Source organism: Schistocerca serialis, chromosome 2, assembly GCF_023864345.2.
Source record: "Schistocerca serialis cubense isolate TAMUIC-IGC-003099 chromosome 2, iqSchSeri2.2, whole genome shotgun sequence".
NCBI lineage: Eukaryota > Metazoa > Arthropoda > Insecta > Orthoptera > Acrididae > Schistocerca > Schistocerca serialis.
Genome location: NC_064639.1, coordinates 641160620 through 641174189, shown reverse-complemented (window position 1 = coordinate 641174189; position 13570 = coordinate 641160620). Strand labels below are relative to the sequence as shown.

Below are 13570 nucleotides of genomic sequence, written 5' to 3'. Positions count from 1 at the left end.
AAAGGTCTGAATCGAGGAGAAACCTCCATATCACAACTTGAATAAAAGAATGGTTTGGGTGATAGGATATGTGTTGAGGCACCATGAAATAGTTAATTTGGTAATATATGGAAGCGTGAGGGGTAAAAATCATGGACAGTAACCAAGGTTAGACTAAAGTAAAAAGGTTCCAGTGTATGGAAGGTGCAGCAGTTATGCACATATGAAAATACTTAAAAAAAAAAAAAAATAGGCTACTCTGGAAAATTACCTCAAACCAGTCTTCAAAATGAAGGCCACAACATCGGCAAACAACAACATGACAAGTACACAGATCATGTACCACAAGTAATCCCCTGAATAACACTCTGTAGTTATATTTGATTCATTATTGCTTATGAAAAATGTATGTCTTGCTGAAATGTACACTGAAAAGAGATAACAGTATCAGCATCAACGGCATTACTTAAGCTGTAAGTGTTCCCATGAATATAGCAACAAGCAGATTTTATCGTATTATCTCTGAGGTTATCTCAATATGACTGATCAGTAATGTGCTTCAGGATGTTCTGCCCACTTGTTGATCCCATTTTTTTGCAAAATATTTTGATAACCAATCCACCTGTCATCTTCAGATTTGCAAGTTTTGCTATTATATGTGCTCAATGCCTGGACTGTAACCAGACCATGAGTTGTCTGCTTGGAGTTCAGATAGTGCGTACATGTACCAGCAAAACTGGCAACAATTGAAGAAGATGGCTGGATCAGTTGTCAAAATACATGGTGATTCAGAAGAAATGTCACATAATTTGTGAAGTTATTCTACATGTGAAAATAAACTGAAAAAGTCTTACGAACAACTGTCCAATTTTTTATCATTACAGATTGAAGACTACACACATCTATGAGTGATAATGAAGACAAATGTAAATATTACTTACCAAAATGGTGTGTAGTCGCTGTGGTGGGCAGAATAATGTCGAGACAAATGACTGATCCATCCTACAGGAGGTGTTCAAAAAGTTCTCCACCCGCCTCAAAGCACTTGTCAATGCAATGGAGGGTGTGTTGTGTTGTCCATCACATATCATCTTGGTGGGCTTTAATGCAGGCAATAGCATGGGTGATGTGAGTGACAAGTTCTTCGCATTTACCCACCTTCGTAGCATACACAACCCCCTTTAAGCAGGCCCATAAACACATTTCTAATGGGGTGATCAGGTGATCTGGCAGGGCAGTTAATGGATCTGCTAAGGCCAGTCCACTGTTGAGGAAATGTGTTACTTGTCTGGTACAGTGAATCAGTGGTCCATCATGTTACAGGTTCATTTGCTGTCATTACTCTAATGTCATATCTTCCAAGAGTGCAGGCAGATCTCCTTTCAGGAAACATGTGCATGGTGTGGCTGGTATGCAATTTGGCAGGAACCAGACCGTATCACCAAGTCATCAATCGTACCACACCAGATGTTCAATGAGAACCTAATTTGGAATCTTGTTTACTTAGTATCATGTGGGTTCTCCTTCACCCAAGCATGAGAATCATAAGTGTTCATGATACTATTCCATGTAAATGTAGCTTCACCTGTAAATAAAGTGTATTGCATGATGCCTCTGTGTAGGCCTACAGCCAACCATTCACAAGGCTGCTGTCTGCTTACTGAGTCACCTGGATGCAGATGTTGCATGGGCTACTCATGGAATGGGTATTAGTCCTTGGAATGTAATGTACACCACACTCATGTTTGTGGAATATGAAGGTGACAGCTAATATGCCATGTACTGGGGGTGGGACTCCTTTCTACCAGCGCAGTACTGCCTTCCCTTTGCCCAGTTGATGGACAGCCTCACATTTTGTTGTTACTTGTCCACTGGGTAGTGTTCCGGATTCACATAACATTTGTCAGGGAAACGTCTGATATTCTGTCACAGGCACACAGCCAAATGAGCACTGCCATTACAGTATCCATTCAAATTCTGAAGGTGGCAGGGGTAAAATACAGGGAGCGGAAGGCTATTTACAATTTGTACAGAAACCAGATGGCAGTTGTAAGAGTTGAGGGGCATGAAAGGGAAGCAATGGTTGGGAAAGGAGTGAGACAGGGTTGTAGCCTCTCTCCGATGTTATTCAATCTGTATATTGAGCAAGCAGTAAAGGAAACAAAAGAAAAATTTGGAGTAGGTATTAAAATTCATGGAGAAGAAGTAAAAACTTTGAGGTTTGCCGATGACATTGTAATTCTATCAGAGTCAGCAAAGGACTTGGAAGAGCAGTTGAACAGAATGGACAGTGTCTTGAAAGGAGGATATAAGATGAACATCAACAAAAGCAAAACGAGGATAATGGAATGTAGTCAAATTAAATCGGGTGATGCTGAGGGAATTAGATTAGGAAATGAGACACTTAAAGTAGTAAAGGAGTTTTGCTATTTAGGGAGTAAAATAACTGATGATGGTCAAAGTAGAGAGGATATAAAATGTAGACTGGCAATGGCAAGGAAATCGTTTCTGAAGAAGAGAAATTTGTTAACATCGAGTATAGATTTAAGTGTCAGGAAGTCGTTTCTGAAAGTATTTGTATGGAGTGTAGCCATGTATGGAAATGAAACATGGACGATAACTAGTTTGAACAAGAAGAGAATAGAAGCTTTCGAAATGTGGTGCTACAGAAGAATGCTGAAGATAAGGTGGATAGATCACGTAACTAATGAGGAGGTACTGAATAGGATTGGGGAGAAGAGAAGTTTGTGGCACAACTTGACTAGAAGAAGGGATCGGTTGGTAGGACATGTTTTGAGGCATCAAGGGATCACAAATTTAGCATTGGAGGGCAGCGTGGAGGGTAAAAATCATAGAGGGAGACCAAGAGATGAATACACTAAGCAGATTCAGAAGGATGTAGGTCGCAGTAGGTACTGGAAGATGAAGAAGCTTGCACATGATAGAGTAGCATGGAGAGCTGCATCAAACCAGTCTCAGGACTGAAGACCACAACAACAACAACAACACAGACAACATGTGTGCATATCTTGCATGAGTGAATGTATGCAGCATGTTGATATTCATGGAAACAATGGACTTGCTCAGTTCAGCAACAAGACACGTACGGGGCCTCACAACTGCTGACTAATCCAACCCATGACTGCACACTGGGCGCGCTTGCAGCTGTTGCCTCAGTGCGACATCACAGTGCTGCCATCTGTTGGAGAACCCCAACACCTCTTGTAGGATGGATCAGTCATCTCTCCCACCATTATTCTGTCCACTATAGTGCGTAAACAGCATTTTGGTAAGTAACATTCACACTTGTCTTCGAATTTATTCATAGATGTGTGTAGTCTTCAACCTGTTCCAGTTCCCTAATGAGCAAAAATTGGACACATGTTCATAGTACTTTTTTGGTTTATTTTCACATGTAGGATCACCTCAAAAATTATGTGACATTCCTCCTGAATCACCCTGTATAATGTAGAACTTGGAAAAAACAACTTGGCAGAACACACAGGAGCACATTATTAGATTTTATCATTGGGACACTGTAAATGCCACTACTCACTCCACATTCAAGGAATAGCCTAGAGACAGGTATTGCATGAAGTGGTCACAAAACTCTAGGCACTGATGTGGCTTTTGTTGAGAAGTGTGCAACACAGGCTCATCTTTCACAAATAGAGCCTACGGATATCCACAATACGTAGATTAACCTCAAAAGTGGGGAACTACCTGCCAGATCAGTATTCTTACCAAATCTCAAAGGTCTTCCCAGACAGATATCTATAACCTACAGTCACATGAATATAAGATTATTTGGGAGTCACTACTCCCAGTGTACCTCAGCATCATTTTATTGTAACTAGAAAGTTGAAACATTATAATTATGGATAAAAGAAATGGTACTTGGATTTTAAACAGAGAAAGATGCAAAAAATATCAAATAAATTAATTTTAACTTCTTGTCTGATATGCATTAACTGCACTTGACACAACAGTAAAAGTTAAGAGCAGTATTAGTTTGATGTTGCTGTCCTCCTATATTTTCTTCTTAAAGCTTATCAGTTATTATTCTTTCAGGTATTATTTCATCCCAACAGTGGATCAGGAGGACCAGATGGTGAAATTGGAGCAGTACGAATTGGTGATTATAAAGTAGTCTACTATACTGGTAAGTTGTGTATCACCTAGGAAAAGGAAATATACACTCCTGGAAATTGAAATAAGAACACCGTGAATTCATTGTCCCAGGAAGGGGAAACTTTATTGACACATTCCTGGGGTCAGATACATCACATGATCACACTGACAGAACCACAGGTACATAGACACAGGCAACAGAGCATGCACAATGTCGGCACTAGTACAGTGTATATCCACCTTTCGCAGCAATGCAGGCTGCTATTCTCCCATGGAGACGATCGTAGAGATACTGGATGTAGTCCTGTGGAACGGCTTGCCATGCCATTTCCACCTGGCGCCTCAGTTGGACCAGCGTTCCTGCTGGACGTGCAGACCGCGTGAGATGACGCTTCATCCAGCCCCAAACATGCTCAATGGGGGACAGATCCGGAGATCTTGCTGGCCAGGGTAGTTGACTTACACCTTCTAGAGCACGTTGGGTGGCACGGGATACATGCGGACGTGCATTGTCCTGTTGGAACAGCAAGTTCCCTTGCCGGTTTAGGAGTGGTAGAACGATGGGTTCGATGACGGTTTGGATGTACAGTGCACTATTCAGTGTCCCCTCGACGATCACCAGTGGTGTACGGCCAGTGTAGGAGATCGCTCCCCACACCATGATGCCGGGTGTTGGCCCTGTGTGCCTCGGTCGTATGCAGTCCTGATTGTGGCGCTCACCTGCACGGTGCCAAACACGCATACGACCATCATTGGCACCAAGGCAGAAGCGACTCTCATCGCTGAAGACGACATGTCTCCATTCGTCCCTCCATTCACGCCTGTCGCGACACCACTGGAGGCGGGCTGCACGATGTTGGGGCGTGAGCGGAAGATGGCCTAACGGTGTGCGGGACCATAGCCCAGCTTCATGGAGACGGTTGCGAATGGTCCTCGCCGATATCCCAGGAGCAACAGTGTCCCTAATTTGCTGGGAAGTGGCGGTGCGGTCCCCTACGGCACTGCGTAGGATCCTACGGTCTTGGCGTGCATCCGTGCGTCGCTGCGGTCCGGTCCCAGGTCGACGGGCACGTGCACCTTCCGCCGACCACTGGCGACAACATCGATGTACTGTGGAGACCTCACGCCCCACGTGTTGAGCAATTCGGTGGTACGTCCACCCGGCCTCCCGCATGCCCACTATACGCCCTAGCTCAAAGTCCGTCAACTGCACATACGGTTCACGTCCACGCTGTCGCGGCATGCTACCAGTGTTAAAGACTGCGATGGAGCTCCATATGCCACGGCAAACTGGCTGACACTGACGGCGGCGGTGCACAAATGCTGCGCAGCTAGCGCCATTCGACGGCCAACACTGCGGTTCCTGGTGTGTCCGCTGTGCCGTGCGTGTGATCATTGCTTGTACAGCCCTCTCGCAGTGTCCGGAGCAAGTATGGTGGGTCTGACACACCGGTGTCAATGTGTTCTTTTTTCCATTTCCAGGAGTGTATAAAATTTAAAGTACTGTAAGTTTCACCGCAGGAACATACCGTATTTCTGTCTGTAACGGAAAATGGCTTGAGGAAGTAATATTGTTTTACTTTCAATAAAATTCTTCTATTAAAAACAAGTCTTAAAATTAGTGTTTGGTGCCCATTTTAAGACACATCTAAATATCAGATATACAATCTGGTAGAAATATTTTTGTTTCTATCGTTAATTAATATGACATAATTCCCTCTGCCTGTATATCTCAACAGTTGGTATGCCTGCCTGTCACACAGAGGTGAGTATTTTCTATTGTGGGACAGCTGAAATAGAAACTATTCTTCCTTATGAGGACAACTGAGGTGTGATCTGAAGAACAATGTTTTGCATTTTAGAGCTAATTATAAACAGTTCAAAGGTAAGTGTCCCTAGCACGGTCCTCCCCTCTACTGGCACCCATTGATGCTAGAAGAACTAATTCATTCATTGTCTTGTTCTGCAGATCCCTTGAAGAAGGAGAAGCTGTAGGGATGTGGAAAGAGTTGTGTTATATGTAAACAAAAGTCAAGGAAATTGTAGAAACTTAATCTGTATACTGGGTTAAAAATTAACTAAACTGCTTAGTGAAATTTATGTACATTTTTTTAAATTTAATCCAGTTAGTTTGTTTGCCCTTGTTAGTTTAGTATTTTACCTGATTACAATGGTGTTTTCAAAGGAAATGTTTGCCTAGATTTCTAAATACTGAGTTCTATTTATAGTACACTATTGCTTGCCATGCAGCTTTACAATGAACACTGTTACTTTTTCAGTCCCAGAATCTAGATATTAACATCATTTGTAGATAGAGTGACTAATGAAGCATGTTTTAATTCTCTTTTGAATTGGTAGTAATCCCAATTTCTTACTTTACGTTAGACAGCAGCTTGTTGAATATATCCCACCAAATTACATAACTCCATTCTGAACTATAAGCAAGGTGCAAAGTAGGCAAAAGTTATTTTTGTGTGTTGTATTGTGGCTGTGGAAATCACAGTTCAGCTGAAGCTGATTTTTACTACCAGCAATAAAACCATTAGTAGTATGTTTATATCAATTAGCAAAAGTGAAAGCTTTTGAACTCCCATTTAAAGTTATTGGAAGATCATTTATGTAGGCTAAGAACAAGAGTGGGCCCATTACTGACTCTTGTAATGTTCCACATATTATTTTCTCCTATTGTGAGACTAGTTTCAGGCCTCTGAAACGGTCTGTCAATGAGATACTCTGCATTCTGTTATGAAGGTAGGATTCCATCCACACAAGAGGAATACCATTACTGCCATAACACTTTAGTCTGTAAAGTACAATTATGTAGCCACACAATCAAAGGCTTTGACAACATCATTAAAAACTTACCAGCTAATTTTTCTTGATTAACTTTGTTAGGACTTCACTGATGGTATCTTGTGTTGCTTTCTTACAAAATCAAAACTGAGAGACAGTTACAAAGTTCTACTCAGTTAAATGAGACAGTATTCAATCATATCCCACTTTCTCAAGTATTTTTCTCTCTAAACACTGTGACTAAGCTTTTGTTTAAGATTCTTTCTTCATGATAAAACTGCTCAGTTCCAGCAATACCCATGTGTTTTTCTGATATGCCCAACAAGTCTGCTGAAATGCCACTTATCCTTTCATTTTTCTGTATGGACACAAGAACTTCATCCTTTCTATTTATGAGGCTTCTGAAATTTTTGTGGGAGACCTGAAATTATTTTTTTTTAAATATTGTTGGCTTTGTCCACAGAATTTTCTTGTGCTGACTTAAAGCTGTGAAACTCTGTTTCTTGCATGTCAGCCACTATGAATGGCATTGTGTGCATACCTTCAATGATGAGGCAAACTAATTTTTTTGGAATTTCACACTCAGTTAGCCTGTTCTCCTTCTCAATGTGAGGAAAATTATGAATGCAAGACATAAAAGAGTACTCTTTAACCAAAAACTTGTGTTCTATTTCCATAAAGTAACCCTTTGCTGTTAGGTAAACCCTAGAAAAAGTCAGAATCTTATTTTTGTTTTGTCCACAGCAGTTGTCACTCCACACTATCAGTTTCTTTTTTAGAAGCAAGATCAGTGTAAAGCAATTTCATACCCACCCTTTGCCACGTATAGCATCATGCCAGAGAATCATCTGACTGTCTAATTTTCACCAACATGAATGCAGAAGTTATAATTTGAGAGTTGTCATAAATAGTACATTTCACTATGCCTTAATGAAGGAAGAGAAATCAATTTCTATAAATCCATTGTAGCTATACATACTTCTGACCTAGGCATTTGATTTGTGCTTGTGTGAGCTTTCATGGAACCCATAGTTTTGTTTACTTTCTGGGGTTAGAGTTCTAGTTGCAGCTTATTGTCTTTATTACTGGGATCACCCCTCAGTTTGGCTTTAAGAAGATGACGTATAACATGTAACAATTGACAAATTATGAAATTTTAATTTGGACAATCTGTCTTTAATGGCTGTAGCAATATATGAGTTTAGTGTCTTCATGTTGCTTTTGAAATTACTTGAATGATCAAAAAACAGTCAGGTCTTCACTTAATTATTCTTTGTCAGCTGATTTTTCTCTCAATTAGTAGCTTTCTTGCCTTGGCTTGGTTTGGCATAAATGTGAACAATAACCAGCTTTTCATCTTCTTCTGTATGTTTCCTCTCATTTCTTAATAGACAATCTCACCATTCTGCTTCAATTGCGTTAATGTCTGATCTCCTCTTTTTGTTAATCTGAGAACCTCACAAAATGTTCCTTTACATAATCATGTTTTATCTTCCTCACTATCAGGCAATGTGTATCACACAGTTACTTCTTTCTTCTTTGGTATTACTGGTTATTCAGCATCAGACAGCTGAGCAGTTTCATTATTGTCACTATTTAGTTTTGATCTTCGCCTCTTCACTTTGCAAACATATATGTGAGACATTGCACGGGTACTTTGCTTCACCGTATCTTCTAGTGAGTAGAAATCATCAAACAACTTAAGTCACTGGTCATATGAAAGCTGTGTGCATTTAAAGCAACATTTACAGGAAAACTGAAAGAGTGAAATAGTATCTATAATAAAAATTTTAAAATAACATTCCTAGGTCTTTGCAAGAAAGTAAATGATTGCATTCAAGTAGTTAATTAAAGCCTCATAATCAGAACAATGATTTTTGTTGACATGGAATTCATTTCAATAATAAATTAAATGCATTAATATACTTGAACATTCTCTTTGAGCACTACCTTCATCTCTTTTCCTCCACTGTGGTGCAGTTTTCCTCTCTTATTTTGAAATATTGTGTATTATGTATCTGTAATAATTCCTTTAGCAATGCCCTACTGTTGCAAACAAACTACAGAGCTACTTCAATTGTCAGCAATTCATACAAGTTTGTGCTAAGACACTAACAGAGAACAGCGATTTGGTATGTGACTCATTATTTGAACATTAATTTAGGTGTTACGCATTTGTGATGGCTGTAAACACTGGTTCCCACTGTTCTGGTGCTTGTATCGGAATGTGTGTTATTGGCCTTGGCGTTTGCAGTGGATTTTCACCAATAACTCAAATTTTCATTTTCTGGCACTTGACTCCTTATTTACTTACATGCCACAACTGTAAAAGGGCAGCTTACAGCCAAGACACAATAACTTGACTGGTGTGTTAATTTATTTTAGTTAATTCAATTGAAATTCCAGGATGGAATAATATTTCAAATAAAGGAAAGGCAACCACTCACCTACAGCTTACTGATGTGTAATGCATAGAAGCACACAACAGAAAGCAGTATGTCCACTAGGTTTCAAGCTCTTGCTCTTTCTCTAGTAAAACTACACATATTTACACACACAACCACACAACCCCCTAATACATACACCTGTGGTTATCTTTCCTTTCTTTTACATATTTTAATGTATTTCATTTGTCAACTTCTTTATATCAGAATTTTTTCAGTTTCTTTTTCCTTACTTATCTTTCACCCTTACTGAGTTATTACAATTTTGCTATGTTGTATTGTTGTAGTCACAGTTCATCATATTCATACACCTTTGTCTCAAGTTACAGTAGTCCTGATTTTTCAGGATTCAGTGTCACTTCTGTTCCTCCCTCCCCTTTCTCATCAACCATGGTCCAAATCCACATATCTCTCCTTTTTTGTCTATCTTTTTATTCCTTGGTTAGCTAGCTGCTTATTCATTCATAGATCATTTTACAATGATATTGGACATGTTAGCTTAAATATCATTAGCAGCAGCAACAGCCCAGTCAGTCACTTGGTGATGTAGTGGGACCTCTGAGTCAGCACACAACATACAATCCCAGCACATTCTTCCATTTATGCCTATTTTGTGGTTCAAATTTACAGCTGAATACAGTTGTCTTTCTAAAGTCTTTGTCACATCTGTCCAATCGTATTCCTCTCAGCCTTTTTTGGTAAATTGGGCTCCAATATAGTATATCTTTTGACCAGATGAAAAGAGAGTAGCATTTTCCATCACAGATCTTGGGCATCATATTTTCCAGTAAAATGTATTATATAAAGCATGCACAGCCCACTTCCCTTTCAAGGCATTTACTCTTTACACTAATCAATGACCTTAGCTGTATTGTCTGATATCTACTGCTTTCTTTCTGCCTTTCTTTGCAGAGTCCGAAATTAGTATTTTCATCCTCTTTGCATTACTGTAAGTTTTGTAGAAATGAATTAATTTAATGTCCATGGCACACAGCCATAAGTTATTACTGGTAGTATACATAGGTCAGGAACTATTTTCTTCAGCTCAGTCAGCATAATAGACTTAAATACTGAAGAGTCTATTCCATAAGCTTGCCAGCCAAATTTCATATGTTAACTTGAAAATACAATAAAATGTAATTAAAAGGTAACACACAGACAGGTGAGAAATTTTTCAAGGGTCTTGTTAATTCCACAATTAATGTCACATTATTTATTTACGTCTCATCACAAGTCACTGCACACATTGAATTCGTTGCACACACTACACTCACATTCTTTTGGCTGACATCAGGGCCATAATCATACTCCTGCATAACCATTATGCTCTTTGTGTGTTCCTATTTGTCCTTCTATGCAACTGAGTCAGCATCCTTCCAAGATAGAGATGTTGAGTTCTGGGAGATGAAAAGAGAGTAGCTCTTTCTATCACAGATCTTGGGCATCATATTTTCCAGTAAAATGCATTACATAAAGCAACTCCATGGAAATCTTTTCAAGGGCAAGTTTAAACAGTTGTTAATAAAAAAATGTTTATACTCACTGAAGGATTTCTGAACTCAATAGCTGATATTACTATTTCTATACAGTGCAGTGTATTAGCTGGTAAATATTTACATACTGCTGATTGTGTGTATTAATTATACTTATGGCATAATATCAGTGTTGTAAATGTACAAACTAGGGTGATGTCTAATACTATAAAATTATTATGCACTTTTACTACCTTATTGACCAGTATGGTTCTATTTATCTCCCTTTTTTTCATTTCCTTGTGAAGTTTGATGCTCTGATAGAAAATACTATTTTAGTTATTCATTTAATTTTTCTCAGTACTGCACGTATAAATTAAGTTGATTCTTGTTCCATGATCATGAAGAGAGCTTTTAGTTTCACAATTACTGAAGTTTCTTCCTGTTTTGTATGTACATGATGAAGTGGTAGATGTGCTCAGTAGTGAAGTTAAAATGCCCAGCGCCGGCCGCGGTAGCCGTGCGGTTCTGGTGCTGCAGTCCGGAACCGCGGGACTGCTACGGTCGCAGGTTCGAATCCTGCCTCGGGCATGGGTGTGTGTGATGTCCTTAGGTTGGTTAAGTTTAAGTAGTTCTAAGTTCTAGGGGACTTATGACCTAAGATGTTGAGTCCCATAGTGCTCAGAGCCAAAATGCCCAGCTCTTTAAACAGATATGAAAAAGGAGTCCAGTTATTGTTGTTAATTATTATTATTATTATTATCATTACTATAAGTATGATCCTTTTCTGTAGTTTGAATATTGTTGCCATATGTTGTGTGTTGGAGCCCACCAAAATGATACAATAACTAAGGAATGAGTCTGCACAGTAACAATAGCTCTGTGTAACTACAAGGCACTGATGAAAGCACGCTAAGGGCACAACATGCTGATAAAATTCTCCTTGCTAGTATCTTATGGAACTTATGCTCTTTGAACATAAGAAACAATGTTTTATGGGAATTATGTGGTACTTTGGTCTTAATTTCCTCATGATAACTCCTTAAAACTGACGGCAATTAAATGATCACCAGCCCTGAAAAATTGCATTGTTTGATTAAGATTGAAATTTTTGAATGTTATTTGGTTTTGGTTCAGTTTAATAAAGGCCAATAATTGATATATATTTTTCAATTTTATACAGTCTATGCAGCTCATGTTTTGAGGCATTGTTGTATCCCTTTCCATATCACCTTTCCACTTTCTAATAAAAGCCATTCATTTCTGACTGCGTGCAGTCATTCAGCTTGTCACTACATTATTTTATCATCAATCATATGTTACCACATTTCAAATTAAAATGCTCTCAATTGCTCTTAATTTTCAATTTACAGGTGGCTCTCAAGACTGTGATTACAATACTGGTCCCACAATGTCTCACTTTTCATCCCCACTGGTGTTCAACATTAAAAATGACCCTGAAGAAGGCACTCCATTGAGTGTCAACTCTACAGAATGGCTGTTAACAGTGCAGGCAGCTGAAGAGGCACTGACTTCATTAGAGATCAGTCTGCAACAGGATAACACCAGTACTGTAAATTACACCACTGATCCCAGTGTCCGGCCATGTTGTAATATAGAGAACTCCATTTGCCGCTGTCCTTGGGACTAATATTTCAGCTACATTAATTTGTGATGCTTTTTGTACTGAAATAAATCTCGCAATAAAGAACAGTATTCTTAAAAATATTTCTAGAAACATCTGTTTCTCCTTTTTATTAGTGAACTCAATGAATTAATAAATTGTTACAGTATTAGAGAACTGTTTGTCGAAATCAAACAGTGGGGTAAAGAAACTTAACCACTGACCATATTAGGGATACACTGAGTGACGGGTAGGCACAGAAACAAGAACTTGAACATTTTAGTTCTCCTTTTAAACTCACACACACAAACAAGGAGAACTAATTAGCATTAATCTAGGGAGTCATGAGTTCTAACAGTCTTCGGATGACAGTAGAGACAGTGCGGTACTGGGGTGCAAGACTCACAAGTCTCTCACAGTCGACTCACATATTGTGTGCAGCTGATCTTCTTCTTGGGTCAGACGGCTGCATTGATCTTCACAAACTCTTCTTCTCCAAAGACTCTAGCTGGTTAAGGCAATTTCAAAATAGACTTCTTTTCTACTCTTGAAATTATTCTGTACTCTCAGCATAATTTTGTTCAACTCTGTTATATTTTCATCTCCACAATAAAACGACTTCACAAGATTCACACAAGCATTCAACTCTCACAAATCAACCCCATCTTGGACCTTTAGAAACTAACAGATACAATTATAATGTGTTTGGTTTAATAATCACTATAAAACCAATTCTTGCTTCTTGCAAGTCCAACAACCAAAAGTCAAATGTAAAAGTCTTTAGTTCAATATATAATTCATTTGTTCACAACAATACAGCCATTACACGATCAAAGAATAGAGTGTGCTTGCTCCTTGTACTGGACATACAACTTCTCAGGCGCGCACTGCAAACACTTGTCCACGCAAATCGGCCGTCACTATTGTCTTGTTCTCCCAGTACATGTCCATCCTACACACACACACACGCAAACACAGAAACTGGTGGTGAGGTAGACACATCTCCACTCTCTCAACCTCACACTTAAAATATCAGGTGTTGAGATGGTGGAAAGCCGAGTGTCTCTAGAATTTACTCCCCTTAGCTCAAATGCGATATTTTATACATATTCATTATGTACAGTTAC

The 13570-nt window shown here is 39.1% G+C and overlaps 1 protein-coding gene across 2 annotated transcripts in view; it reads left to right on the top strand.

Moving 5' to 3' along the window:
- The window catches only part of LOC126455654 (arylsulfatase G-like), a 117604-nt gene extending 105117 nt beyond the window's left edge, over nt 1-12487 (top strand). For both annotated transcript variants that reach the window (XM_050091422.1, XM_050091421.1), the window contains 2 exons: nt 4051-4141; nt 12193-12487. In XM_050091422.1, coding sequence (XP_049947379.1) covers nt 4051-4141; nt 12193-12470 — 369 coding nt within the window. In that variant the 3' untranslated portion in view covers nt 12471-12487. The remainder of the gene's footprint in view (nt 1-4050; nt 4142-12192) is intronic.
- The last annotated feature ends 1083 nt before the right edge of the window (nt 12488-13570 follow it).